Below are 25,946 nucleotides of genomic sequence, written 5' to 3' on the forward strand. Positions count from 1 at the left end.
AATAAGGTCAAGGTATTTACAGTTTTACTAGTGCACTGCCACAGGTGAAGTACTAAAATGCCTTTTTAGAGCTCGCCCCCCTCAAAGCCCAGATTTGCTGTCTTTTGTGCTATGCAAGATGTATAGCAAAAAGGACAGTGAAACCACTGAGCTGCGGAGAGGAGTGCTGGGATTTCTGCCTGGCTCACAAGCTTTACTTTTTCGCAGCTGTCACTTTCAGATTAATAGCTTAGTTGCCAGTTTTTTTGCAGCCTCTTTTTGTAAACATCTTATTCTCAGCGTTCTGGAAAAGTGGCTTCTGTTTGTCTAGCTCAAGTCTCTGATAAATGTGTAGCTTGTGCTATCTCACCACTTCAAAATCCCATTTTGCTTTCAGGAGGAACAAGTAACTTTTTGTCACCTTTATTTCGCTGCTCTGTGTAGCTCCAAGGTTTCTGGCTTCCCGGAGCTCTCCCTCTCCGTGTCTGTCCAAGACACCAGGCTGCTGTGCTGGTGGTAACTCCTGGGGGCAGCCAGAGCAGAGGGGAATGAGCTGTTCTCACCTACTGCTGTCATCGCCCAGACCCTGGGAGGGGGTTGTGAAACTTGAAAAAAATTGCATTAACTTCACTCTGAAGTTTTTCCCAGCACCGTCATGATGAAGCCAGGCATCCTGCAAACCCAGTGAAGAGAGATCACTTGGTCTCATTTCTGAGGCTGCCTTTGCAACCAAAAGGGCTCACTCAGTGCTTCAAGTTGAACTTTGGATTCAACAGGAATTGATTCTCTGGCTGGAGAAATATGGATGAATTTACTGAGCTAATGGTTCCTAGTAGTGCAATTTTAACCTGCAGGCTTTAGGCTTAGTTTGGCAGTCCAGAAACAATTGCTAATCAGGCTTCTCTGATTGAGTCTAGCAAAATGACTCTGAGATGTAAAATTAATTTGTTCTGGGGTCAAGTTAGGTCAAAGAGAATTATTTCCTCTTTAAGCTAAATTTTAGCTTTACTTTTAAGGAAAGGGTGAGGAGACTTTTAGACCTCTCATTATCCATTGCAGCTATGACATTTCTTCTAGATGATTGACTATGCTCTGGTCCTCTGTGGCCTTTCATAAGCCAGCAGAACGTGCAGAGCCAGTCATTTCTTACTGCTGTCCTGGCTGATGGAAAACTCCATCTGTTTTCAAGTTTTGTTGAGTTCAGTGATTTCTAAAATTTCTCAAGTTGAGAGAAAAAAACAGACATTGTCCAACCCCCCCCCCCCCCCCCCCCCCAAAAAAAAAAAAAGGCAAAACAAAACCCACCCACGACAAAAGCCAAACCCTAACAGCGTCAAAGGCCGCGTGCTCTGCAGTGCAGGATCATCTCCTTTGCTCTTGAGTGATCGGCAGTCGGCCGTGCTGATCTTACTTCATGACCCAGGGGCTTGCACTTTGTGGCAGACCCTACTATTGCAAATGCCAGTGGAATTGAACTTGTGTTACTGACGCTGGGATATTCAAAGTTGGGGAATATTTGAAGTGAAGAGAGCATTTAAGGCTTAGTGGACTTGTCTGAGTTGTGACTTTTATTCCTGTTAAATCCCCTTGGCCAGCCCAGAGACTGTTACCAGAGTACAGCAGCAATGCTCACATGTCCTATGGAAGTGTGGAAGCACGTGTGAGGTTGTCAGTACGGTTTGAATAAAATCACAACGTGAGCTGCAGAAATCTGATCTGCTGTATTATCATCTATTTTTCTCTCCTCGCTCTAAAGCAAATTGCAAGTACCTGAGAAATGCCTTTCAGTGGTAAACAAAGTAATGAAACATCCTGGTGGCAGCTTGATTTGATTTGGCAGGCTAGCGCTGCCTAACTCAATTTCTTTATGAACGTCTGGTTGCATGTTGGTAGCTAAAGAGAAAAGTAGTTGCCGGGAGAAATGGAGTTAGCTGGGGCTTCCCTCTCCCACCAGGCCATTAGGGGAAGGGGGAGTCCCTGCGTGCTTGAGGGCAGGGTATTTATCTGTGATAAATATTCCCCCCTTCTCTTTTCACTTCCATTTTGTGAGATTAGTTTTGTGTGCGTGCAGGTGGAGGAGATGCTGCTGTATCCCCAGTCTCAGCTGCCTCAGATCCCCTTTCTCTCTGGATGTGTCGGACTGTCCTGTTCCAGTCGTGAGTTTAACTCCTTCACTTCTTGCTCCGTTTAGATTTCAACAAAAGCACGCCCCGTATGGAATAATCGTGCAGCAGGCCCCGGATTCACCATTAGTGACCTGTAAAATTGGCAGCACTGGAGATTATTGGCGGGAGACGGTTTCCCTAGGCGCTCGCTGCCTTCTCTTGGAGAGCGAAGTTCAATTAGAGCAATGATATGCACAGCGGGGATTTTGCAAATAGCCCAGTACTTCGTGGCAGCGTTGCTGTACGAAAGGCAGAGATATCTTTGGCCCTTGTGTGACCTGACTGCTCCAGCTGCTACCCTCTTTCTAACCTCCGCTTTTTCCAACCTCTTGCTTCCAGAAGTAACCCTCTTTCACCTCTCCCTTTACCTTCTGCTGAAACGGTATCCCTCAAACATTTTTAGTTGCAATTTGTGGGTTTTGTCCTCCAAAAAGCAAAGTGGGGTTTGCCAGCTGTGTTTTCTTTCTTCCACTTATTTTTTTTTTTCTTGTTTCTTTCAGACATCTTACAGAATGTCCGTACATCTCTCTAGTCATCTTTCTCTTCCTTTTCACACTCTTGTGATTTGCTTCTGCTTATAAAACCGTTCTGTTTCTGGAGGTGATTTCTGTGCATCCAGGGTCTTTGATTTCAGGAAACCCACAAAGTTTTTAGTTTTGTCTCTTTTCTGCCACTGCTTTGTGGTGACAGGTCCTTTCCTTAGTCCCTGGTGTGTTGAAGACCATCATCCTCAAAATAATGATTTCTTTTTTCCTTTCTTCATTATTACTTTCTGCTTATGTTCACCGTCCATATCTTCAGCATCTGTGGTGGTACCTTCTCCGTTTATTCCTAATTCACCGTGTGGAAACCTTCCTGGTTTCCAAGGTGTTGTTGAAAGAGATTGCTGGCACACGAGCATGTTTAAGGTACAGACCTTGCATACACGTGTACAACGTGCCGTTCAAACCAGACCTGGAATGATCTAGCAGGAGAAAAGAAATAGGAGGTGGACGTTTATTGCACTCATTTAGGTTGGTAAACTGTTGTGTGTGGGAGGAACAGCAATCAAAGTGTTTTCTTACAATGTGTACTTACACTGAGGATGCAGGGGGAGTAATAGCTGCGCATTTCCATCGTGATGTTGCTTGGTTTTTAATTAGGTTCACGGGTAAAACTCAGCAGCTAGGTTACACTGTAGTACCGCAGCTGTCAGTCTCCGCTTGCTTCTTCCAGCCTGAGTGTGCTTTCTGCTGTTTCTGTGTTTGTGGAGTTTTGTGCTTTACCTGCTTGTTGGCTGTCAGTGCTTGAGAAGAATGTACTCGCAGGGTGGTCAACTTAATGACTGTTAATCCCCCAAACCGCTGCCAGGAGTTGTGCTGTCCTTGAAGCTCTCATACCGCCTGCGCTACCCGAGCTTTGCGTGAGAGCCTGGAGATGAAGTCTGATGTTTCCTGGCAAGTTTCCGCGGAGAATCCCCTGGGCAGGTCTGAGGTAAAAAGGAAGAGAGGGGAGGATAAATACAAATTTAAAATAGCATTGCTAGGCCCTGTATTGGATTATTTGCATCTTGCTTTTTAGAAGAAGTTGCACTTACGTGTTCGTGTGTAAACTGAAATGATCCCCACGGTCGCATGCCCTGCAGAAGACTTCTCTCTGGTAGGAGCTGGCCACTTTGAGCTGAATAACCCAGCAACACTAAAAGCAGGACCCGAATCATCTCAACCAAAACCCGTCGTAAGGTCTGAAGGTAGCTGGGATACATGATGGCTGTCAGCTGCAGGCCCAGCATATCTTTGCTTTTGATCATTTGGGATTGTTTTGCTGTGTTTTGTCAGGGTCTCTCCCCTCTGCAAGAGCTGCTGGAGAAAGCGCAGGGCTGGCTTAGGAGTTCCTCCTTGTCAGCCATAACAAGAGATAGGAACGGGCTTAAAAACTGATTGCGGAGGACTGCTGGCCTCCTTTCCTCCTAGCCCTCTGCAGGGAGCTGCTCGCGGGTGAGGAGGGGTACCAGGGCGGAATTGAAATAGGCTTTGTCTGGTTTAGTTTAGTCTCTACCCGGGGAGGAGGATGCATGGGGCACCTGAGTGCCCTTTCCCTGTTTTGAATAGGAAGCGTTGGAGGGGGAGAAACGGAGAAGAAATTAAGACGTAGAAATAAACAGAAATGAATGTTTAGAAATTATTATGAGCTGTGCTATCTTAATCCCCAACGCATTGCTAAAATAGAGGAGGATCTGGAGATTTCGTGGAGAAATTCCAGAAGTGCTGGAGGTTCACGTGCTCCAAAGAACAGGGTGACAGGGCTGCCAGTAACACAAGGAGCGTAGGCTTAGGGTCCCTTCTGGGGTGAAGGAAGAAAATCTAAAGGATTGGTTTCCTATCGTGTGAGGTATTGTTCAGGCTTGCCAGGGTAATTGAAGTTACGCTGACTGCTTTTTAAGTTCACGTTAGACAATTAGTCTAGTTTTGAAAAGGGGAAAATTAACACTTTTATGGCTAATGTTTAGGGAAACATTTCGTCAGGACTGGGCGAGGTGGGCAGCAACTTCTGTAATTTCTTGTTCTATTTTGTTCAGTTTTCATGATGGTAAATGATGTTTGCATATAAAAGATTCTTTGGAAAATTACAAGAATTATACACAACTGAAATTATAGGGGGTGAGGTAGGATTACTTTATACTTATTGTATGGCTTTGATTTCTTTTTTTCTTTTCCTTCTGCACAACTTGGCATACGAAGGTGAAAATGAATCTTAGGTGTATTGGCTTACATGGATAATAGGAAGTTAGCAGAATGCTTTAATCTTGGCTCTTTCTTCCCCCATTTCATGCAGGTTCTTCTTTTTGGCTGAGTTAAGACAGACCTATAATTCCTTGCTTTCCATTCCTTGTAACCACTACATTCAATCTTTGTTTTCTTGTCTTGCAGAACGAGCCTCTGACTTCAGGTTATCATGGATACCCAGCAAGAGACAATCAAGTAAGAGTCTGATTGCAGTAAATGTGTCTGCGTGAATCTGTACACTTAGGGATGTTTTGTCCGATAGCTTCCTGACCATCTTGTTGAGGAGTGGAAATTTTGTTCTGTTGTGCAATGCTTGTGGAGATATATATGGTGAGCGGAATGTTTTTTTATGGCCTCCAGCACTATGTGGCAATGTGCCTAGTAAGGGGTTAAAAATGTTCCACATTACCAACGGCTCAGGAAATTCTTTATTCTTAAAAAATCTTGTAACATAAAATCCCTATCCTAAGCTCCCACTATATCTCCTCAGCGTTAATGAATGTAGATGTTCAGTGCCAGTGCATGCTTGGCCCTGTTTTATTGCGGTAATTCTAGCATCTGGGGAGCAAAACAACGTTTACTTTTTGTGAGAGCCTGCTTTGCTAGCTTTGCCAGTGTGGTGGGGAATGACGTGCCCCATTGGGTTGTTTCTAGTGTCTGTGAACTTCTCTTGCCTTCCTTTCAAGTCCTTCAGGGCCCCTGCCCCTTGCTCTTGTTCAGGATGTTCTCATTCTACAGCAGTAAAAAATTACACTGTTTAGTGCATTGCATCTGTAAGCATTCTCTTGCGTCCTAACAGAAGACAGAGAAATCCCAGTTGATGGATTTGTGCAAAGGAAGGAGGAGGTGCTTTGGAACAAATGAAATTTAATGGATTACAAGATACAACTGTCACACATTAAATCTCCCTTCTTGGAATGGAGGTTTTTTTTTTTCAGTGTTATGCACTGCTACTAAGAAGCAGAGTATGAGCCAGTGTAACATGAGATTAATATGCAAAGAAAATCAATAATGCGTCACGTTTCAGTAATGAACAAACAGAAAAGCTAAAATCAAATTCTTTAATACTCTCAGGTACTCCTGTCTAAAGAAAGGGATTTTCATTCCGTCTGGGTGAGGCCTGTGTGTGTGTAGCAACAGCTCAAAGGGAGATGTTTTTACGAAGGTAGGGCAGCATACTGCAGCATCAGCAGTTGAAGAGCTTAAGCCTCTGGTGCTTGCAATGTGTGTATGAATTTCTGTATAGGAGGGAGTTGCTCAGAATGTGCATTGGGATATACTAAACTGTTAACCAGCAGAAACGGATAATATGTGCTGCAGTGCTATGGGAGTTGGGTTCCTACTCTGTCCAGGCTAAGTAAGAAACACAACTTTTGAGAGTCAGAGCCAGTCCCAGGTCCTTAGAAATATTCCTATCTGCTTTCAGTTTTTCCATTCTGGTAGCACCGTCTGCACCGTATTTTGTGTTTCACTGTTCCCATTTAGGGCTGGTTTGGGGTTGTCTTGGTGTTTCGTTTTGATGTCCTGCTTCACAAGTTTCCTCTTTTTCATCCCTTAATAACTCTTCTGGTGTGAAAGTCCAGAGCTGCTGTTGCTGACGGGTCACCAGAGCAGCGGCGATGGGCTCGGGAAGCTGTGCTATGGACTGGGCATCTCCAGAGGGCTCTGTATGGCTGAGCAGGAAGGGATGGATGTATGTTAGCCGGTGTCCTTATGTATTTCAGGTGGAACATAGCTTCACAGAGATTTCCCAGTGGGCAAACAGCATCAGCAACACTTCGGTGTTTTCATTTTAGCAAATAGTTGTTCAAAATAAATAATTAAATCTCTTCTTGGTGACATTTTGATCTGTGGTAAAGGTTTTTTCCTTCCTTCTTGCTTTTGGCCCTGAAACGGATTAAATTCAGGTCTGGTTTTCACTAATGAGGTTTCAAGGCTTTTAGCTAATCTGATTGGGAGCCTCTAACACGACAGCAGCAGAAAGAAGCCCTCTGTTGCTACAGATGGGCTGGTGTGGGAGAGAGAGCCCTGCTTGATGCATCACCTGCTTTTCTGCACTGGGGAGGGAGGAAGGAAGTGGTGTGGGATTGTGTGCAGTAATCCTGACCCTGTAACAAAGTTAATTACGAGATGCAGGAGCAATTGTGTCAGACTTCTCCATTTCATCAGATTAGGAGCTGGATTTGAGTTGGAGAGCGTAAATCTGTGTATCTTGCTCTTTGCCATTGCACTTATTTATTGCAAATCCCTGTACTGTGCTTTTTACAGCAATGTTTTCCTTAGCAGAAGTAGCAGAGCGGAGGTTTATTTTCAGGCACCTCATCGTTTGACCACAGCAGTCCTACTAGAAATTCTCTGGATATAACCTACCCTTTCTTTCACCTTACTTAGCATCCTACTCCTTCACTTATTTGTAAGTCCTTCTCGCTCCTTCCAGCTCTCTGCCACTAATTGCTGGCTGCAAACCTTTCACTATGCTGTTTTTACACCCTCTAGCGGTTAAAGCGTACCCAGATGTTCCAGATTATTACAGTTTTCTTTCTGCTAGCGGGGATATGTGATTGGTTTGAGTCCTTGCTTTGGCCGTTTGGGAGCGCTTAGGTCTACAGTCCAAAGTTTATCTTGTGTGCTCTCCCAAATATTTAAGTGTTCTGTCATCATCACGCATGGGCAGCAGCACTGAGGCAAGGGAGATGAGTTCATGTCGAGGCTGTATTTCTCTTCATTTGGTGTTGCATGATTGCTTTATGATAACGCACAGCACAGCCCCCCTGCTCCTTGCCTGTCCTGCCAGGGTGCTGTCCTGCTGGGCTTTTTGTGGTGGCAGGGCTCGAGGAGCATGTGTGCTAAATCAGTATGGTAACAGTTTGCCTAAAACGAGAGAGCTTTCTGCCGCTGTTAGTGCGGCGCTCCTGGGGCTGGTACAGCTGTATAAGGAGCTGCAGAGCTCCCTGGGACTGTTCTCAAGAATTCGAGGTTTGCTCTGTGGATCCATAATGCCCATGCAGGCACAGCAGGATGCCCCTGCATTTCTGCAGTGCTAGGATGACAGCACAAATGAAGGCCTCCATAAAGGGAGAATGCGGGAAGCGTTAGCGTAACACTGTTAACCGAGATGAGAACTGAGTCTCTTGGTGAGGAGAGCTTTTTCTCTGGAGGCTATTCGGTGCTGTATCCCTCTGTCGGGCCTGCTAGCAAAATGGTGTTTCTTTTTTTGTAACATGAGTGCCTGCCTGAAATGCAGTGAACCAAGACTTCTTTGCTTCATTTCCCAGGCTGTGACAAACAGCTCTGAGATCCTAGGAGTTTGTCTCCGTGTGGAAAATGGCCAGTACAGCTATACTGACACAACTTTTATACACAAACTCGTCAAGAATAAATACTCTGGCTCTGGAAAGTTATTCCGTGCTAACTATGCCAGCTTGTTTTATATATAGCCAAGGTCTATGTCGTATTGCTCTAGTGCTTTTCATGTGTATTAGAAGTGATATCTAAAATTCATTTGAATTGCTGCTGAATACTGGCACTTCCGTGGCAGCGTTTGGCAGCTGCACAAAATAAATATGTTCTCCAACAGGAAACGAAATGAGCAAGAACACCTTGTTCGGCTCCCACTGAAGGGACGAGAGGAGGAGAGAGAGTTTATGCAAGCAGGAGGTAATTGCACACACCAGAACTGGGTCAGGATGTTAGAGCTGTTACACCTCTTCTGTTATGGAAAGTGATCCGCAGCTATCATAACAGGTTAGGATGTTGGTTTGAAGCCTCTTTTTAAAGCTTACGCTTCTGTGAGTGCCATTCTTAAATTAAACTGGGCCATTGGCTCGGTACTAATGTGGTGGAAATGTCATTACCTGTCACAAATGACACTTCCTTCAGCGGTGTAATTTCGGTGGCTGGTTTGCCATCCGAGCACTCACCGGGCCTGACCTGTTGTTCTCGTCTATGTAGATGAGCCTGCAGCCCTGGGTAGCCTGAGTGCCCATGGCAACTACTAGGAATAGCTTTATCACTAGCCCCTCAGTTCGAGTTCAGGCTTGAGGTGAAATGCTGTTAAATCCTCTCCAATTGTCAGCCTGTTCCCCTGGGCTGCTGCTCGCTTGCTGCTTTGCCCTATCTGGTGGAGCATCGCGGGAAGCAGCAGGCTGCGTGCGCTCCCTCACTGCGGCTGTGGGGCTGCTCTGGGTGAGCGGTGCCGGCAGGCTGTGACAACAGGAAGCCTCCCCTCTTGCTTTCTTTCTGTTTATTTTCCTTGCGTGGGGAGCTCGGCGAGGAAGCCCTTCATCCCAAGATGTGAGGGGTGTGTGTGAGCCCCCGCGGGAGGCAGGATGGTGGGCAAGAGGCTTCCTCTTGCAGCCGGCTGCAGGCAGGCACCGCTGCTCCCCTCCCTTGGTGCTGTCTGCTCCGAGCAGCAGGCTTTTGGCAGGGAGCTCACACAGGGAAACCTCCGTCCTCTCCTCTGGGTGGTCTGGGTCTCCTTTGTCTGTCTCCCTCCTCTCCATCACATGGATGAAGCATGAATTTGGGGATGTTGCCTCAACTTTGTTAGCAGCTTGGAGTTTCAGCATGGATTAGGGTATCCACAAAAATCTCTTGGTTTAGTGCAGTGTTAACATATCAAGCTGCCCTTGTCATAAAATAGTAACCTTCTGGAGGAAAATGGCTTGGTTACTTCTCTGCTCTTACTTGTACCATGGTTGCACCAGCCGTGGGCTCTCCAGTTATAAAGACTTCTTGTCTCAAGAGTTTAAATTTTTAGGTAGTATTCCTGAAAAGCATTTTGGTTTTTAATTTGTTTCCCTCCTTGTAACTGGCCATGGAAATACACCCTCTAGTGAGTATGCTAACTTGCTGGGTAAATGGTAAGTGTGTGGCAGCAGAAGTGTTGTTATTAGGGAGCTGGAAGGGAGGGTTAATGTTTGTGGGTTTTTGGTTTGTTTGCCACCTTATTTGCACTTTTGGTTTGAATGAAGTATATTAAATGCAAATCCTTAAACTGAGTGACAGAGAGAGGGAGAAAGGCCTTCAATACAATTTTAAAACCGTTCTCTTTGAGCGAAGAGCCAGGACAAAGATCAGGAAGTGTCTGAAGTCCTCTGTATAAAATGGAGAAGGCTTGGTATTCCTGGTGCTTTGGGGGAGTATTTCTTTGCCTGAAAGTAAACAACCCAAGGCTTGGGATGGAACCAAGCTAGCGAGGAGGGACTGGTCTAAACATCTTCCTTATGTCTAAGATTGGGTGAATTAAGGGTAAGACTGCCAAATCTTCTGCTTCCTGGCTTCCACAACCTCTCTTCAGGCAAGCAGTGAAATATTTCCACTCTGTGCTAGACGGGACCGATGGGATGTTCTGTTATTGGCCTAACTGCAATGTCCCATAAAAAATAACAAGCGTCATTTTAAAGAATGCAGTCTGAGCAAAAATCTAAGATAATCAAGAGATGGGAAGTATCTGTGAAGCAGTTGCACATGGAGGGATCTGGTGGCGTGTACTGGGGTAACTGCTGGGGGTTACTGTTTAGCACCTAGGCAGTAAGCAGTGTGGGGATAGTTTAAGGTGTGCTATGGGAAGGTGGTTACCACTGCAGCCACGGAGGACTTGCAGAGACATCTTTTACAGAATTGCATCCAACTCTGTCAGTGTTCAGAGGGGAAAACGTTGATGATGGAAAGAATTTAGTGAAAAGTAACGTAAATTGAGATACTTGGGTAGGAAAAAAGAAAGCAGAGTGGAAGCAAAGTTGAAGGAGGAGTTGGTTACAGACTGAAGTTCAAGCAGATCCAGTCATGTATGAGTTGGAAGAGGAAAGATGAGCTCCAAGACCACTCTAGTAACCTTTGTCCTCCGAATTCAGAACCGTCTCGGGAAGACACTTGTCTGGTCATTTAAAGTGATAAGAAGTGGTTCTTTCTCAAGGTCCAACTATATCCCTATAAGAAGCTTCAGGAAGGATACAGGAGTTGGGATTAGAAAAAGTTGTAGTGTGTACACCGCCAAGTACTGAGCTTGTTAAAAAACTGCTTTCTAAAATTATATTCTGAACTGAGTCATGATGGCCACATTCCCTAGATCTCTCCTTTCTGTATAGCTGATCTCTTACTATCAAGACCCACCCAAAGGTTTAAGTAGTACATGAAGCATACTGTCGTGCACTTGACACAAGTCCTGTAAATGGATCACTCTGACTGTATGTTTATTTCTCTTTTCCATCATGTCTGTTGCTTTCCTAGCCTCTGAATACAAGGCAGGGAATCGTCTTCTTGTAGAACATTGAATATCTTTCACAAACTCCTTCAGCAAGCTCCATATCAATGTGTGCCTCACTGTTACTCAATAGCAAAACAAAAACAACAACAAAGAAAGGAGAAAAATTATATGAGAAGATGAAATTAGAAAAGAGAGTGCATCTAATTCGAATACATGGGAAGACTTCCTGACAATAAGATCCTTTAGCCCTATAAGCAGTCTCTCAAGGGAAGTAACGATTACCTTGCTGATGAATAGTCCGGCCAAATTCTGGGGCTGTAAGGCGTTGGCAGGAAATGGGCTGGATGATGTAATATAAATTCCTTTCATGTTTGAGTTGTCCGATTCAAGCGATTTCTCATCTCTTCTCGGGGTTGAAGAGAGGAGATATGAGTCATCCTTCTTGGGAGAGGACCAGGCGACCACTTTTTCGTTCTCTGATGTACTTTTTGACCATTGAAGTGTTACCCAATGCCTGCAAGAGTCTTGGAGACTCCCGACCCCCTGAGGTATTTGGGCTAGAGGGGCAGTATTTTTTTAGATTTCCCTCTCTGAACGGTTACAGGGGTGCTAGAGCCTATGGCGTGTGTATTAGAAGCAGTCGGTAAAATGATCGGTTGGAGGACTGCACGGTAAAACCAAATGGTGTAGAGAAAACAGCTAGTTTGTGGGTATTAGATCATACTGAAGAGCATAAGCACGGCTATTCTGGGTCGGGCAGAAGGTCTCTGCGTTCCAGCATCGTGTCTTTGACAGTGTCTAATGGCAAGTACTTAAAGCACAGGGAGCAGCGCCAAGATTCGGTGATACTTCCCCTGCTATATACTCTTTAAGCAGTCTGGTGGCTTTGGGATTTCCTGGCCATAGATTCTTTTTTTTTTTTTAAGGTCACCTGTGATAGATTTTTCTTTATTGAACTTGTTTAAATGATTTCTGAGGCTGTCTTTGGCATCCACAACATCCTGTGGCAACGAGTCCTGCACTTTAGGTATGTTTTATGAGGAGGGGGGGGAAAAAGTCCTTCTGTGCACAGCTAATTTAAAACTGAATCGTTTGGGGAGCTGTCAGGGGAGGGAGTGGAACAACCTGCGGGCTCAAGGCCTCAGTTCCTACTGCATACACAGCTGCACTGACACCTATGGATTAGGATTTTCTTCTTAACTGGAGGAAAAAAATCGCAACAGAGAGCAGAAAGAAAATGTGAATAGTTTGTGTGTATTTAACACCTTTTTCTTCCTGAAAGGCTGCACTGCCTTTGCAGAAGCGGCTCCCAGGTCCCCCCCAGGCAGGTGTACGTGCTGAGGAAGGACAGGCCAGGTTTCTGAAGCATCCTGGTGTGGTGTGGCGGTGAGCGATGGGATCTGGGGCTCCGTGGAGGGCCCAGGAGGAGCAGGGAGGGTGCCCCGGTACCTGGGCAGCGTGGCCGGGCCCAGGGCCTCTGGGTGCCCGGGTCGGGGCTGGCCCTGCGGCTCGGGCTGTGGGCTGCCAGAAGAGGGCACCCAGCGCTCAGCCAGCGCCTTTCTCCTGCCTCCGCTCGTTTTCCAGAGCGAGTCTTTGGGGTTATCTCCTGGCAGCGGTTTCCAACCCTTGCCGTGAAGCAGGAACACCTCGTGCTTTGGGGAGAGCAGGGGAGGGCAATTCGGCGCCCTGTGTCCAGCTTGGTTTTGGCCTCTCCGTGTTCCCTGGAGGCTGTCGTCCTCGGCCAGCAGGGATCCCTTGGGAGAGCCGGGGAGTGAACGTGTGGCCGAGCGCTGCGACCAGCCCTGTGTCCCATCGTGATGCTCGCCCAGTGCTCGGCTTCTGCTCGGCGTCCCGCTGAGGAGGCACAGGGGAGAGGGGCTTCATAGTGCGAGTCTTCCTTCCATTCCAAAAATCTCACCCGGGGGAAATAATGGAGGGATATTTGACGAGGAGTGCAGCTTGTCTCCGGTTTCTGTTCTGCAGAGCAGGAAATCTGACAGAACCACGGGATGGCTGGGGTGGGAAGGGACCTGGAGGCCCCCTGCTCCATGGCCTGCTCCAGCAGGGCCGCCATGAGCAGGCTGCCCAGGGCCACGTCCGGGTGGCTTTTGGAGGTCTCCAGGCAAGGAGAGTCCACAGCCTCTCCGGGCAAGCTGTTCAATCTCAGAGCCTTCAGGGAAATGAGGGATGTATAAATATATAAACATTATTTCTCCATCCTTTTTTCTTTTATTTTTTTAAAGGGAGTGTAGAGACCCCAAGGAATAAAACCAGTCAGTGTAGTTACAGAACCTAGGAAGATGTTGAAAAAGATCGGATGCTTACAGTCAGATGCTTTACCAAAGGAAATTAAGGCAACAGCAGACATAGATTGCTAATTTTTAAGGACCAATCATGTCAGATGAATTTAATTTTCTCCTTTGACATGGCAGCAGGCCTGGCAGATGGAGAAAGCTACTGGCTTCAGGTCTAGTCCGGCCTGACCTTTACATAAACTAGGCAAATGAAAGGTGAAATTAAGAAGCGGCTGAGCACCTCATTGGAAAACTATGTCTGGAGTAATTATGTCATACTTTTCTGTGTGTGTGGTATCTGGAGTCTTAACATGGTCTGTCCTGGCTGCTGTGCTCTTCTGTGCTTCTCATCGAACATCAGGGTGATTCAGTGACCGAATATATATGTGTGTATACTTACACGTGCATGCGTGTGTGGAGGTCTGGCAGCCTTTGGAAGGCAGCAGTAGGTGTCAAAAAGATCACGGTAAATTGAAGAAATGGTTTGAATTTGAACAAAAGCAAGCTGTATTAATGAAGGGAACTGAATTCACAATGTAAAATGGAGAGTAGCTGGCTAAGCAGTAATATTGAAGGAAACATCTGGGGTAACAGGAGATAACAAACTGAATACGCGGTGCTGTTTTTTGTGGTCTTAAGAATTTGGAATGTATTTCCAGGTGTGTCAAGTAACTATGGAAGGTAATTATTCTTCAGAGCTCAGCACGGTGAGTGGAGCACTGTACCCAGTTATAGGTGCTTCAGGAAAGATGCAGGCAGAATTTGGAAAAAGTCCAGGGAAACAAAAAAAGGAGGCTTCGATAGCATGATATATGAGGAAAACATTTTTTAAAAGCAGGGAAAAAAAATAAAAGAAGAAAGAACAGAGAAGTGTGGAGGATGGGGACTGATTATTTACTGTGTCCATTAAAGACAGCATAGTTTGCATTAAAGAAGACCTAAATTGTATATTACGGGGTGAAACATTTTCTGTTCTGAGTGTAGTGAAGCACTGAAACAGGGTAATTTTAGGGGACCAGAGTTCCTGCTTCTCAGAGTCTGTAATAACAAGTTAGGCAATTCCTGATGGATGCTTGTCTAAACATGCTCTGCGTTGCCTCTGAGCACGGAGGACCTCTCGTCTCCCCTGCCCTGTGCTCATATTATTCTGTGACAGTAAAAAAAAAAACACAACAGTTGTTACCACATGCATAATTCCACAGCTGTATGACTGCTGATATATTGGACCTTTCTCTTTCTCTTTTTTGTAGGGAGGTCTAAATTGTAAAATAAGGAGTCTTCTGTGCTGCTGTATGATCTTACAAGTGCCAGAGGTCCTTTCTTTGTGACATCTGCCTCATAGCTCTGTTTCTTCCTCATCTTGCTTATTACTCAAAGGGTGCAGGATGTTCAGCATCTCTGAGTCAGTCCTTCCCTCTGCCTCGCTGTAATAACAGGTATCGTGTATGAGCCTCGGAGCTGTTTGCTATCTTGATTTCTCTTTAAGTTCTCTGGCCAGATCTCCTTCTCTGGTGCTTAGAGATTTCCTGTTTTCTTTACATAAACACCTTCTTGCTACCCTACCTGCAGCTCCCGCTGCACTAAAAGAGGACCGAGAGAATTGGGCAGGAGCCTCCCTGCTGTCGGGAAGTGCAGTGGGAGGGCAGCCTGTGTGTTAACTGCTTCGCTGCCCGGCTCGTGCTGGCCGCTTCAGCGGGACCCCGAGTCAATGAATGGGATCGCTCGCTCTTCTGCCGACTTCTCCTGCATGGTGAGTGAGCAGCTCTGCATTTGCTGCTGAAGGATGCTGCAGGCAAGCAGGCTTCCTCAGCAAGCTAAGCAGATACTCCCCGGAATAGCTGGTGGAGGGAAGATGGTTTCGTTCTCCTCAACGTTAAGGGAGAGGTGTTTCCAGCATAGCATAACGTTGCTTGGAGCAGGCATTTGCCAGATGGTTTCAGCTCCCCGGAGGCTTTGGGATGTGAAAGGAGAAGGGCCAGGAACACACTTTTGATTCATTCCATTAGTAGATTAATCGGCACTGTCCTGGCTTAATAAGTCTCCTAGATTTCCCAGTGGAAATGGCACACGTAATTCTGCCCAGGTCACGCTCTGCACACCTGTGTTGAAACTTGCACAGCAAGGAGCTGTGCTGCTGCAGGCGACATCTGCACGAGAAGGCTTTGCGGGAAGGGCAGGCTTGTCGGTGGGGGGAAAGGTGAGAGAAAGTGTTTTTAATGAGTACTGTTAGGTAATGCTAGTGGGAGTGAGATGGCTTGTGAGAACATGCTTGAATTCTTCTGCCATTTTGGTGGGGGGTGTATTTAAAAATGTTGCAGTGCTAATACGATGATACGGAGCCTTTTTTTTTTTTTTCATTTTGTATTAATTGCTGGCTAGATTGCATTTTCCAGGAAGTCTGTGATTAGAGGACAAGGGTGCTCTTCCGGATAAAGGTCAGAGGCTGCTGTCTCCAGAGGCTGGTGGTGAAATGAAGGGACCCGACTGACAGATTTCAGCTGAAAACCTGAGCGGATGCTGTGCTGCTATTTACTTGGGGGGGGTGGGGGGGCTCCCCCATGACCCGTCTCTTCCCCGCCTCTCTTTCCGCAGGCCAGCCAATTGTTGGGGAGTGGATTTAGTTGCTGCTGCCGCCCACACAGGAGAAGGTTTGTAGCTCTTGGCAGTTTTAGCAGGAATCTGCGTTTTTAACTCTTCTGGTGCCTGCGGATTGCGACGAGCCGCTCTGCGATGTCACGGCAGCTCCGAGCTGCGCTTTCCGCGATGCCTAATAAAGTTTTACTGGTAGGATTGTTTCTGATGAGACCCATTAAATTCCTTCACGGCTGGGTTTTAATGAGGAGAGACTTGAATTACTGCCAGCAAACACATCCTGTCCTTTTCTGGTCCGTCATTTCCCTGATACACCTGGGGAGCACAGGCTGCCCTTTCTCACAGGTCAACAGGACAGCAGTGGCTAATGTTGGCAACAGCTTCATCATCATCTCCATTTCTGGGGCACCTGTCACCCTGGCTCCTCGCCACTGTTTCCCTAAGCTAAAACAGTGCTCCTCAATTTCAAGTGCTTGGAGAACATGTTGTTTTCCAACCATTTATGGCAACTAGCTCCAATCCTCTGCAGGGTCTGCAGAAAGACTGACGGGGCCAAAGGAGTAAATGTCATGAGACTCCGGAGCTTTCTGCTGAAAGCTGAGATAGAGATATTTTACGTCCTGCGGTATACGTAGCCGGATTTAGGCTCTCTGGTATTTCCAGTAGAATGGCATTTCAGAACTGGGAGCTGAACTCTTGACAGCAGCGTTGTCCCCAGTTGCTGCCAACTTCACCCCAGACAGAGAACTGCTGTATTTCTTGAGCAGCTGTTGCTGTGGAGCAGAGCAGGGGAAGAGTGCTAGTCTCTGAAATAATTTGAAATATACTGGCACGATAGACAGATAGAGCCAGCCCTCTGAATTTCACTCAAGAATTAATCTAATCACTGTGTAATATGTTCTTACTGGTCTATCCTACCTAAAGGGCAAAGTTAACTACATTAGGCACAATTTGGAGCATTTGATTTCCTTCAGACTTAGAATTAGGATACAGCCGACTATCCATGTACATATTTCGAGGTTTCTGGGCGTCTCTAATCCAGTTTGTAGTGACATTAGCATTAGATAACCATAGCGAGGCCTTTATCTGAGAGGAAACATGCATTCTTCAGGTCACATAAGGATGAAAAAAAGATTGTTCTGGTCACTGTTGCTCTCTGGGAATTTGGGAGCAGAGAGGAATTTCGTATTCTGTTGTTGCTGGTGGCTTTGATAACAAAGCAAATAGTTTCTGTGAATGGTACAGGAGTTGTCAGAGGGTATGTCTACACTTCAAAGCTTAAATTTGGATTAAGAGAAGTTGAGAATCTATTGTGTAGGACCTTTGGCACAATAATTCCATGCGTTGACTGGTCATAGTCACTTCACACCATTCATCTCGTCTGAACTGAATGTGAGGGAGCTGCTGCTCTTGCAATTTGTCTGCCTTAAAAAGGGATTAGAAGAGTAAGGAAGTTGTAATCAATCTGTAATGGAAGAGCCTAATTTTGCCAGGATTTTGTCAGAAAAGGCAGCAGAATGGAATTTACAGTACTTTTTTTTTTTGTAATGGTAGGGAGTGGGGAAAAAGGGAAAGTGGAACAACCTTAATATGAGTTCAGCTGGAAGTGTTTGAGAGCCCCAGTATGTTTGTACCCAGCAGACTGCAACGATGCTGAAGACCAGATCAGTCTGCTCATACAAGAGCCAAAAGCTTCCTGATGCAAGTACATTTTCTTGGCATCTGTGTCAACTATATATTTGAATATCCCATGGAATATCCTGTGTTACCAGTTCTGGGTGTTTCAAGTACCCAGTGTCTGTGAAATCTGCAGAATGGCACAATGTCCTCTTAAAAGATACAGATAGATGCCTGGCCAAGTGTCTTTTTGGAAGTCTCCCATATTAAATATATACACTAAAAAGACTTTGACCAGTGGAGTATCTTTTGTGGGTCTATCAGAAAACAAGTAACGTAGTTAGCCGTTATACATACACACACAGATTTCTAAATCTTCTTATGCTCATCATACAGCGAGGAGCCAGGCGGATGGCAGGAGCTGCTTTCTGCAGCCATTAGAATAATCCGGCTCGATGGTGGTGGCAGAGGTATTGTTAAGGACTGCTTTGCTCAGGATGAGATCAGAAGCAGAATTGCTTTTCTGACAACTGACCTTTTCTGATCATTCTGAATTGAAGTTTGGGATATTCTATTCTATAACATTTTTTTTTTCCAGTAGCATTTCTGTCCTGTAGAAATCTTCCTCTGTATTTTATATCTGTTTATGCCTTTTGTCTTAGGCCTTATTAATGCCTTTTACATTTGAACAGCCTGCTGTTCCTTTATGTGGTTTGACAACTGCCAATACTCCCGCTGAAATATTTTGCTTTTAGTCCTGTTAATGGCGATTTCGCCTGGATTTTCTTACTGCCGTTATGTAATGGAAGTATCTGCAGTCCCCTGACACGTGTGTTTGGTCTCTTTTCACCCACCCTTATTTATCTTGCTGATGCTGTGTTCCATCAAAGTCTTTTAGCAATTCAGTTTTGTTGTTTCTCAGGAGATGTCTTTCAGTGTTTATCAGTGTTACCTCTTCATTAGCTGGAGTCATTCCTCTCTTCTTTGCTGATGATATGCTCGTGTCATTTCTCGTACTGAGACCGTACTTCAGGCATTCAGCTAACAAAAATATCATAAATTTAAGATATTTTATCTTCATTAGGTGCATAAGGCTCCTATGTAATGTTAAGGCTTATTTTTCTTCTCACAGTGTCAACTGGAATAATGTTATTTGAATAAAAGAAGAAATAAAGCTCCTATGATGACAAGATTAAAAAAAAAATTGCACGATGTATAATTTGTTAAGCTGATTCCTTCGCTCTCATCGGTGTATTTGCAGTCTCCTTGTGGGGTTTATTAGTCTTTCAGTCTTTCTGAGTTGGAGAGAATGCATTTTATACTCTTCAGGAAAAAAAAGGGATGTTAAAATCTTGTCTTCAAACCAAGTGATACAAGAGAGAATTTCATTCTTCAGGTCTCTAGCAATTTTACTATCCTAGGATTTGTAAACTGCTTTTTAAGCTGTAGTAAATTAGATCCCAGCAGTACAGGGCCTATGTAGATAAATATAGTAGCCATTATACCTTGATATAGTTGTATTGTCTAGGAAATTACTACTGTTATTGAAAAGGAATTTGCTCAGGGCAAGAGAGTATCCATTACTTCCTGAATAACTCGCTAATATTGTTAACCTTCCTTTGCACAACAAGCCAAAAGGAGTCCCTTTCTGTGAGGGACTGCAGGGTTTTGTCCTTGGTTTGCATTTCCCATTATCAGCAGCAAGCCTAACCCAAAGTTTCACCATATTAATGAGCCCCTGTGTGGTCTAGGGAAGGGAGCTATGCCCCGTCTTCTCCTTTTCCCACTGTTGCAATAGTCTCACCTTCGTATTGTTTCTCAATTTGCTGGATTGTTGCAGTGCTGGTGGATCGCTCACGCGGTACAGCCACTTGACATGGTAAGCACGGAGACAAAAAATGGCGTAACAGTGCTGCAGCTCTATTGATGAGATACTTGAAGCAGTTTTTCTTGTTACTTGGAGCCTTATACTTTGAATAGGATAACACTTGGATGCCATCAGCTCATCCTTTGGTGTAACTACCACTGTGAATTGCGTTGAGGCAGGAGCTGAGTTCAGGCTTTTAATTATGGCTTCCTCTTCAGAACACACAACCAATAGGTATCCTACTTAGCACTGACATAAGTCTGGGGCACAAAGAATCTTTCTGCTCTTTATCAGTTCAATGGGATGTTGTACTCCCGCTTTGATACTAAAAAATGACTTTTTCAGAGTTTGATACTGTTTAATACTTTGTGCTATTTCATAGCGGCTGGAAAAACTGAAGGGATATGAATCTTTGATTTCTGAACATTGCTAGTGAAGATATTAAACATTAGGGTTAAAGTTTACTTGACTAAACTTAAGATTAAGTAAGTATTGGAGCTTATTTTGATTCCTTCTTAAGATTGCCTAAATATATTTGCCGTATGCCAATTCAGTATGGACCTCAGACTATACCCAGGAATGAGAGAAGGGTAAAGATGTGGCTTGAAAGTACAGCTGTGTTACCACCCTTGGCTTTAGAGATGCAGACCTTAAGCTTGCTAGTTTTTCTTCAGAAGGTGGTGGAGGATTGCAAATTTTGATCCTGCTCCTCCATGGTAAGACCGACGGGTGTAATTCATGGAAGTTCCCAGGTGGCTGCCCAAACTCATGGTTGCTGTATCCTGGGAGCAGTTGCATCGCGACTTCATTTCTGCCGATGAATGTCCAAACCAGTATACCACAGCTTTCTGATATCTGAGAGTTTGCATGGTCTTGAACGTTTAACTTTGAATTCTCTGGCTTCTTGGTTTAGTTTTGTTGATGTGGGTGTTCTTTATTTTAATTTAAAAGCATATTTTTGTGTGGGAACACATTCTTAGCAAAATACTTTTTATAGTTACTGAGCTCATAGGGCTTCTCTTGAAGGACTGACAGTGCCTTCCAGAATAGTGCTCTTGAACATACTTGTGAGAAGAGGAAAATCCCAAACAAAGTCTAAAAAGCTTTCCTTGGTATCCATTTCCTTTTTCTCTGCTACGTACTTGCCTGTGAATTAAGACCTTCTGAAGTTTGTTTAATGACTTAAATTTAATTACTATGTGAAGTCAGCAGCAGGACAGTCCCTGAGAATCGCTGGTTTTGTTTGCATGTCAAGGTGTTTTACTGCTTCAGGCTTTCTGCTTATTTTTTTTATCGTTTTTTTTTTTTTGTGTATGGAAGATAAACTAACCCTTGATCGTTTGCTTTTAAATAAGTAATCTCTTTTCAGGAGCCTCTTTGAGCATAGCCAAACCATACCTGCTGGAGATGGAATAGGGAATCCAGTTTTCCAGTAAATGAGTGAGTTGCTCTATGACAAAATGGCTTTTTTTTTCTTGTAATATGCCAGTGTTGGGCTCATTTGCTTGGCAAAACATCTAAAAGGGATTGTGGTGTTTTTCTGGGTGATTTATTGTATGCATTTTGTATTTGTGTTACTTCCTTTCACAAACAGGATAATGGAGGAAGAGGCTTCCTGGAGTCCTTTTGGATTTTGAGAGGAAATTTATGTTGCGGTTCAGCAATTCTGATAATCAAAGATAATGCCAGGATCTTGAGTAGAGGGAACCTTCACAAACGAGCAGTAGTCTGTCACAAGGGTAGTCTCCAGCAGCACCCAAAGGAGTAAACCAACCTCAAAGAAGATCCTCTTATCTCCATAGGAACTGCAAGTGTGCCCAGAGCAGCCTTCTGTGCCTCTCCCCGGGTAGTTCCCAGCCCCATCTCTAATCTTGTATAAAACAAACAAATAAAGAACCAAAACACGAGGCATGCCCAAACCCCACAAATAGCGGGAGTCAGATTCCCAGATTCTCTTGCCGGGACATTCTGCCAGGGTCAGATAAGCAGTGGAACACAGCCATTTAGTCAGAGAAATCTGCCTTTGAGCATCGCAGAGCACATCTCCCATCCCATCTCTAGTCAGACCTTTGTGGGTAGCCCTTGAAGTTTTTACCGTGGTGGGACAGCGAGCGAGTCTTCATCCTCAGTCCGAATTCACGTTCTGCATACAACGTGAATGCCCAGTTTGCCTTTTGGCTGAAAACAACTGTTTTCCTTTGGTTTGAAATGAAATTTCCTTCTTCAGCCTGTCCCAACCTCAGAATACCTCCCCTCCCCCTTTTTAGCCAAGGAGAGCTGCACAGTGAAGAGGAACACATGCATTCAGTAGCACTGATCGATCATAAAAGAACTTCATCTTATCTTAGAGTTCAGGCTGTTTTAAAAAGCTCTTTTACAGTTCTGTTTTATAGGACAGGTTGCCAGAAGACACATTAAACTTCAGGAGTAGATATTTTTATGATCAGTATTCTTCATTCATGTATCCGAATGCTCTCCTAGATGTGTTCAGGTGCACAGGCCTTCAGCCTGCATCTTTGTTCCGTGAAACTCCTGCTATCAGACCCCACATTGGTGTATTTTTTGCTTTGCTCTGCACTTGGATGTTATTTGAGATCTCATAAGAGGAAGAGTTCCCGACTGGATGCTTCTAGGAAAATTCAGATGCTGTGAAAATTTGTATTGGTGACTTCATTGGTAGCACTGCTTCCCTGATGTAGTATTCTGGAGTTGAGAGAGGAGTAATCTTTTGGCCAGGCTCAGCTAACTGCAGCAGGGCTTTCACAATGCAGGTTCCAACAAACACCTGCGTTTGGGGATGTCATTGCATCATGGTTGTGCTTTTGGCCTTACAGCAAGATCAACGTTAGTACCAGGGTTAGGGCTTGTTAGTGCTGGGAATGCAGACCAAGCAATTAGACGCAGACTGCAGGCCTTTTGAAGCGTCCACACCTGAAAATGTTCACAGCTGTAGTTTGGTTAAAACCCACTTGTTATCTGGTTACACTCCTCCTGTTTGTAAGCTCTAGCTAGATAAGAGGACAACGGCGCTGTTTGTTGGGAAGCTGTTGGAACATCTTCCGTAGTTACTGCTGGAATGGAAAGCATTCTGTTATCACAGGGCTGCAACAGCTGACTTTCTTCCAAATATAGAACAGAAATACGTATTGAACGCTTTAGCTCTTCCTTCAGTATTGGTGATGTTTCTACCTTTTTCCCATAGCAGCACGTCAAGCTGATTGCTGGGGTTGCTGTTCCTGAGAACCCTTGACAATCTTGTTATTGTCCTTCAGCTCTGGCTGTGAATTTCTCCTCCTGTCTTTAGGGCTCCCTTGTCATTTTTTTTTTCTTGCCCTTCCTAGTTTCCTTTCTATTTCCTTGTCTCAGCTTTTCTTTTTTTTCACTTGTTAAAATATGTAGCAGTGGTCAAGTGTGGGGATGTGACTGGGAAGCCCAATAAGTGATCTGTTTGTCCAGGAAAAAACACGCCAATGTATCTCTGGTCCCACTCGAATGCCAAGTATGTAAGTAGATGCACTGGCTTGGTCTCTATTCTCCTCCCATATATCAAAATGTGATTGTCACAATCATTTTTACCTAAGCTGCCACTAATTTCTATTTTTACAATTGATTGCTCTTTTCTGTCAAGATGAAATCTAATGCGAAATTGCTCATTTTGAATGTAACACTTCTTGAACTAAGAAATTGTTTTCTATAATTTAGAAATTTCAAGGGTGTTCTTTGGCATTAGCTCCATGATGCCTCCTGCGTGTGTCATTCCATTTGAAATTCTTGGTGATCGTATGGGTTTTTTTCCTCCGTTATGAAGAGGCGCTTAGCTAGCCACTCATCCTGCTTGCTATCTAATGTGATTTCAGTAGTGTGTAGCAGACACACTAGCTCATACCCTGTCTCGAGCTTTATCTGCTAGAATGTTAATCCACAAGCATTTGAAATCGTATGCCTCTGAGACACAATCAGCTAGAAACAGATAATGTCAGTTTGAAATGGTGCCATACCTGCTCCCTGTTGGCCCACTCAGATTGTTCCTGAATAGGTTAGAACTTATTAAAATTATTATTTTTTTTAACATTTGGCTTATTTGAAACTTCTCTACCAGAAGTATTTTGGGGTTGAATGTATGCACATAATTGAGCAACCACAACTCTTCTGTATACTCAGGACTCTTGATACAGAAGGAGGTAGATTTTTTTTTGTTGTTGTTTTACCAGTGCCTCTTATTTTGCCAAATACTATAATATTAAATGTCTGGTTACTTGCTCCTTTTTTTTCTCTCTCCGCTTTTGTTATTTGCTAACACCTTCCTTACCTCTCTAGCAAGCATTAGTGTCTTTGCAGGCTGTGTTTTCCCCTTTCACTTTGATTTACACAACAGCCTTCCCTCGGAGATGGGCACATGTTTCATTAGGCTAAAGCTCTCTGGACATTTTTCTCTTAGCTCAGTCTATATTAATTTTAAAATGTTTTTCCTTCTCTTTTTAATCCTTTCTGAGACAGGAAAGATCCCCAAGAGATCATGTGTATTTCCACAGACAGCAGCCTTCCAAGTTCCCTGGCATATACATCCTGTAAAGCGCTGTCGTTAGGATTAAGACAAAGCATTTGCCAAGGATCCTAGCTACCTGTTTCTGAAGCCTGTCTTAGTGATGTCTTGCTTTGTGTTTTTCTGGAATTAGACTCATTAACATCGTGTTGTCCTCTTGCTACTTACAGAATATTTTGTGTCTTAGTATAAATTTTCCAGCCAAAAAAAAAAAAAGTTTTCCGCAGATGTCTCTTATGGACCAGCTAATATAGCTGAAATTCAGTATACTCTGGGAAAAAAAAAAAAAAAAGCTTAAGTTTGGCCTATTAGTTCACCCGCTCCCCCCACTCTCAGCCAAATAATGCTTTATTTTGCTTATAATCTGAAGCTAGCGTGGCTGCCCAGCTGACACCAATGCTGTCTGCAGCTGTGGACAGCCTTGGGAGCACCCTCCGTGTTCTTAGGCATTGCTTTGAGCATCTGGGCAGCGCTCGGCTGAATCAGAGCAGCGGTGCTGCTGGAGGCATCCTGCAGCTTTGTTTCCCGACTGGTCGCTACCCTCTCATTGCTTGAGCGTGTTGAGCGTTGAGAAACCCGCTCCTGCAGTTCATCCAAAAGTGCCCCAGGTCCGGGGTATTTCATCACCAGAAGTCTGCTGCTCTCAGTAATCTTCTCCTGTAGCTTCCATGGAGAGGTGATGGCTCACCAGCGGTGGTGGCAGGTGAGTTCCAAGCCGGTATTTGGATGATTCGAGGAGAGTTCATAACCCTTGCTTCACTTTGGAGCCCGAGTGCAACCTGTCCAGCTGTGGAGCAGCTGGGATGACTTCTAACCAGTCCCTGAAGCTGAAACTAAACTTTCAGAGTAAGGCTGTTCTTTCTCTTTTCTCTCCCTTGGAAGAGCCTAAAGAATGAGAGAAAGGGGGAGGACTGTGTGTGTGTGCTAGGGAGCTTGTTGCCCACTCTTCAGCTCAGTTTTAAGCACTCGTCTTTTTCAAGTCTTTTATGGAAATACCCATGAAGTAAGATTAATTTGGGTTTGCTTGCCTAGTCCACGTGTCTTCTCACTTTCTTCTCTGCACACAAGGAATCTCAGCTTTCATTAAAATGATAGTAAGATCGTTTTTGAATCAGGATCCCGGATCAGAAGAAAATCTTGAAAATCTCATCGAGTCTATTGGGTGCAGAAGTGCCTGCCTGAGTCTGCAGGTGGCTTGAACTAGGAGCTACCACTGGCGTGAGAGCTTGCTGCTGAAACGTTAACTGAAGCGTCTAGTCGTGGCGTAAACGTCAGCCCTGCTGCTGTTTCGCTCCTTTCGGAGCATTTAAGAAAAGACACGTGGGCCACATGCGTCGCTCTTTGGAGACCGTGCATCAGCTTTGGTGCAGTAAGTGATTTTTGGGAACATTGCTTTTCACCTTCCCGACCCGAGCTGCCGTGCTGAGAGGTGAGAGCAGATGGGGGAGGCCTGGGAGATGCCAGCATCGCCTGCTTGTGCCCCAGTGGAGCCCACTGGAGCGGGGCAGGCCGCGTTGCTGCCCCCTCTGCTCGCAGCCCGCTGCCATCACGTAATCTGGGAGCAAAAGGAGCGGAGGTGAGACGTGAAAGAGCACCCTTTCTCTCTCTTTGCCGGAGATAAAAATATTGCTTCAGCGTTCATTTCCAAGGAGACCAGTGCCTCAATGAAAACACGATATTTTTTTTTTCTTTTTCTCTCCCCACTTGAGGAGAGGCCAATTTTAACTTAGCATTCAGAGCCCAGCGAGGCAAGTCGATTCTTCATCTTGAGGCAGGGAGGGAAGGGGTCACGAAACCCGCTCCCTGAGTGCGGCAGAGCCGTGTGTGTGGCTGACGAAGGGGACGAGAGGCGACGCTTGTCCCTCGGTGCTGGGCCGAGGGCTCACGGGTGCAGGGCTGGGCATGTCGGGCCTTGT

General features: G+C 44.9%; 1 protein-coding gene across 6 annotated transcripts in view; it reads left to right on the forward strand.

The window, feature by feature from the left end:
- The window catches only part of RBFOX2 (RNA binding fox-1 homolog 2), a 169,564-nt gene that overhangs the window by 30,024 nt on the left and 113,594 nt on the right, over positions 1-25,946 (forward strand). For all 6 annotated transcript variants that reach the window (XM_083842614.1, XM_083842612.1, XM_083842613.1 and 3 more), the window contains exon 2: positions 5,054-5,104. In XM_083842614.1, the coding sequence (XP_083698740.1) occupies positions 5,054-5,104 (51 nt within the window). The remainder of the gene's footprint in view (positions 1-5,053; positions 5,105-25,946) is intronic.

Source organism: Anser anser (assembly GCF_964211835.1).
Source record: "Anser anser genome assembly, chromosome: 1".
NCBI classification, from domain to species: domain Eukaryota; kingdom Metazoa; phylum Chordata; class Aves; order Anseriformes; family Anatidae; genus Anser; species Anser anser.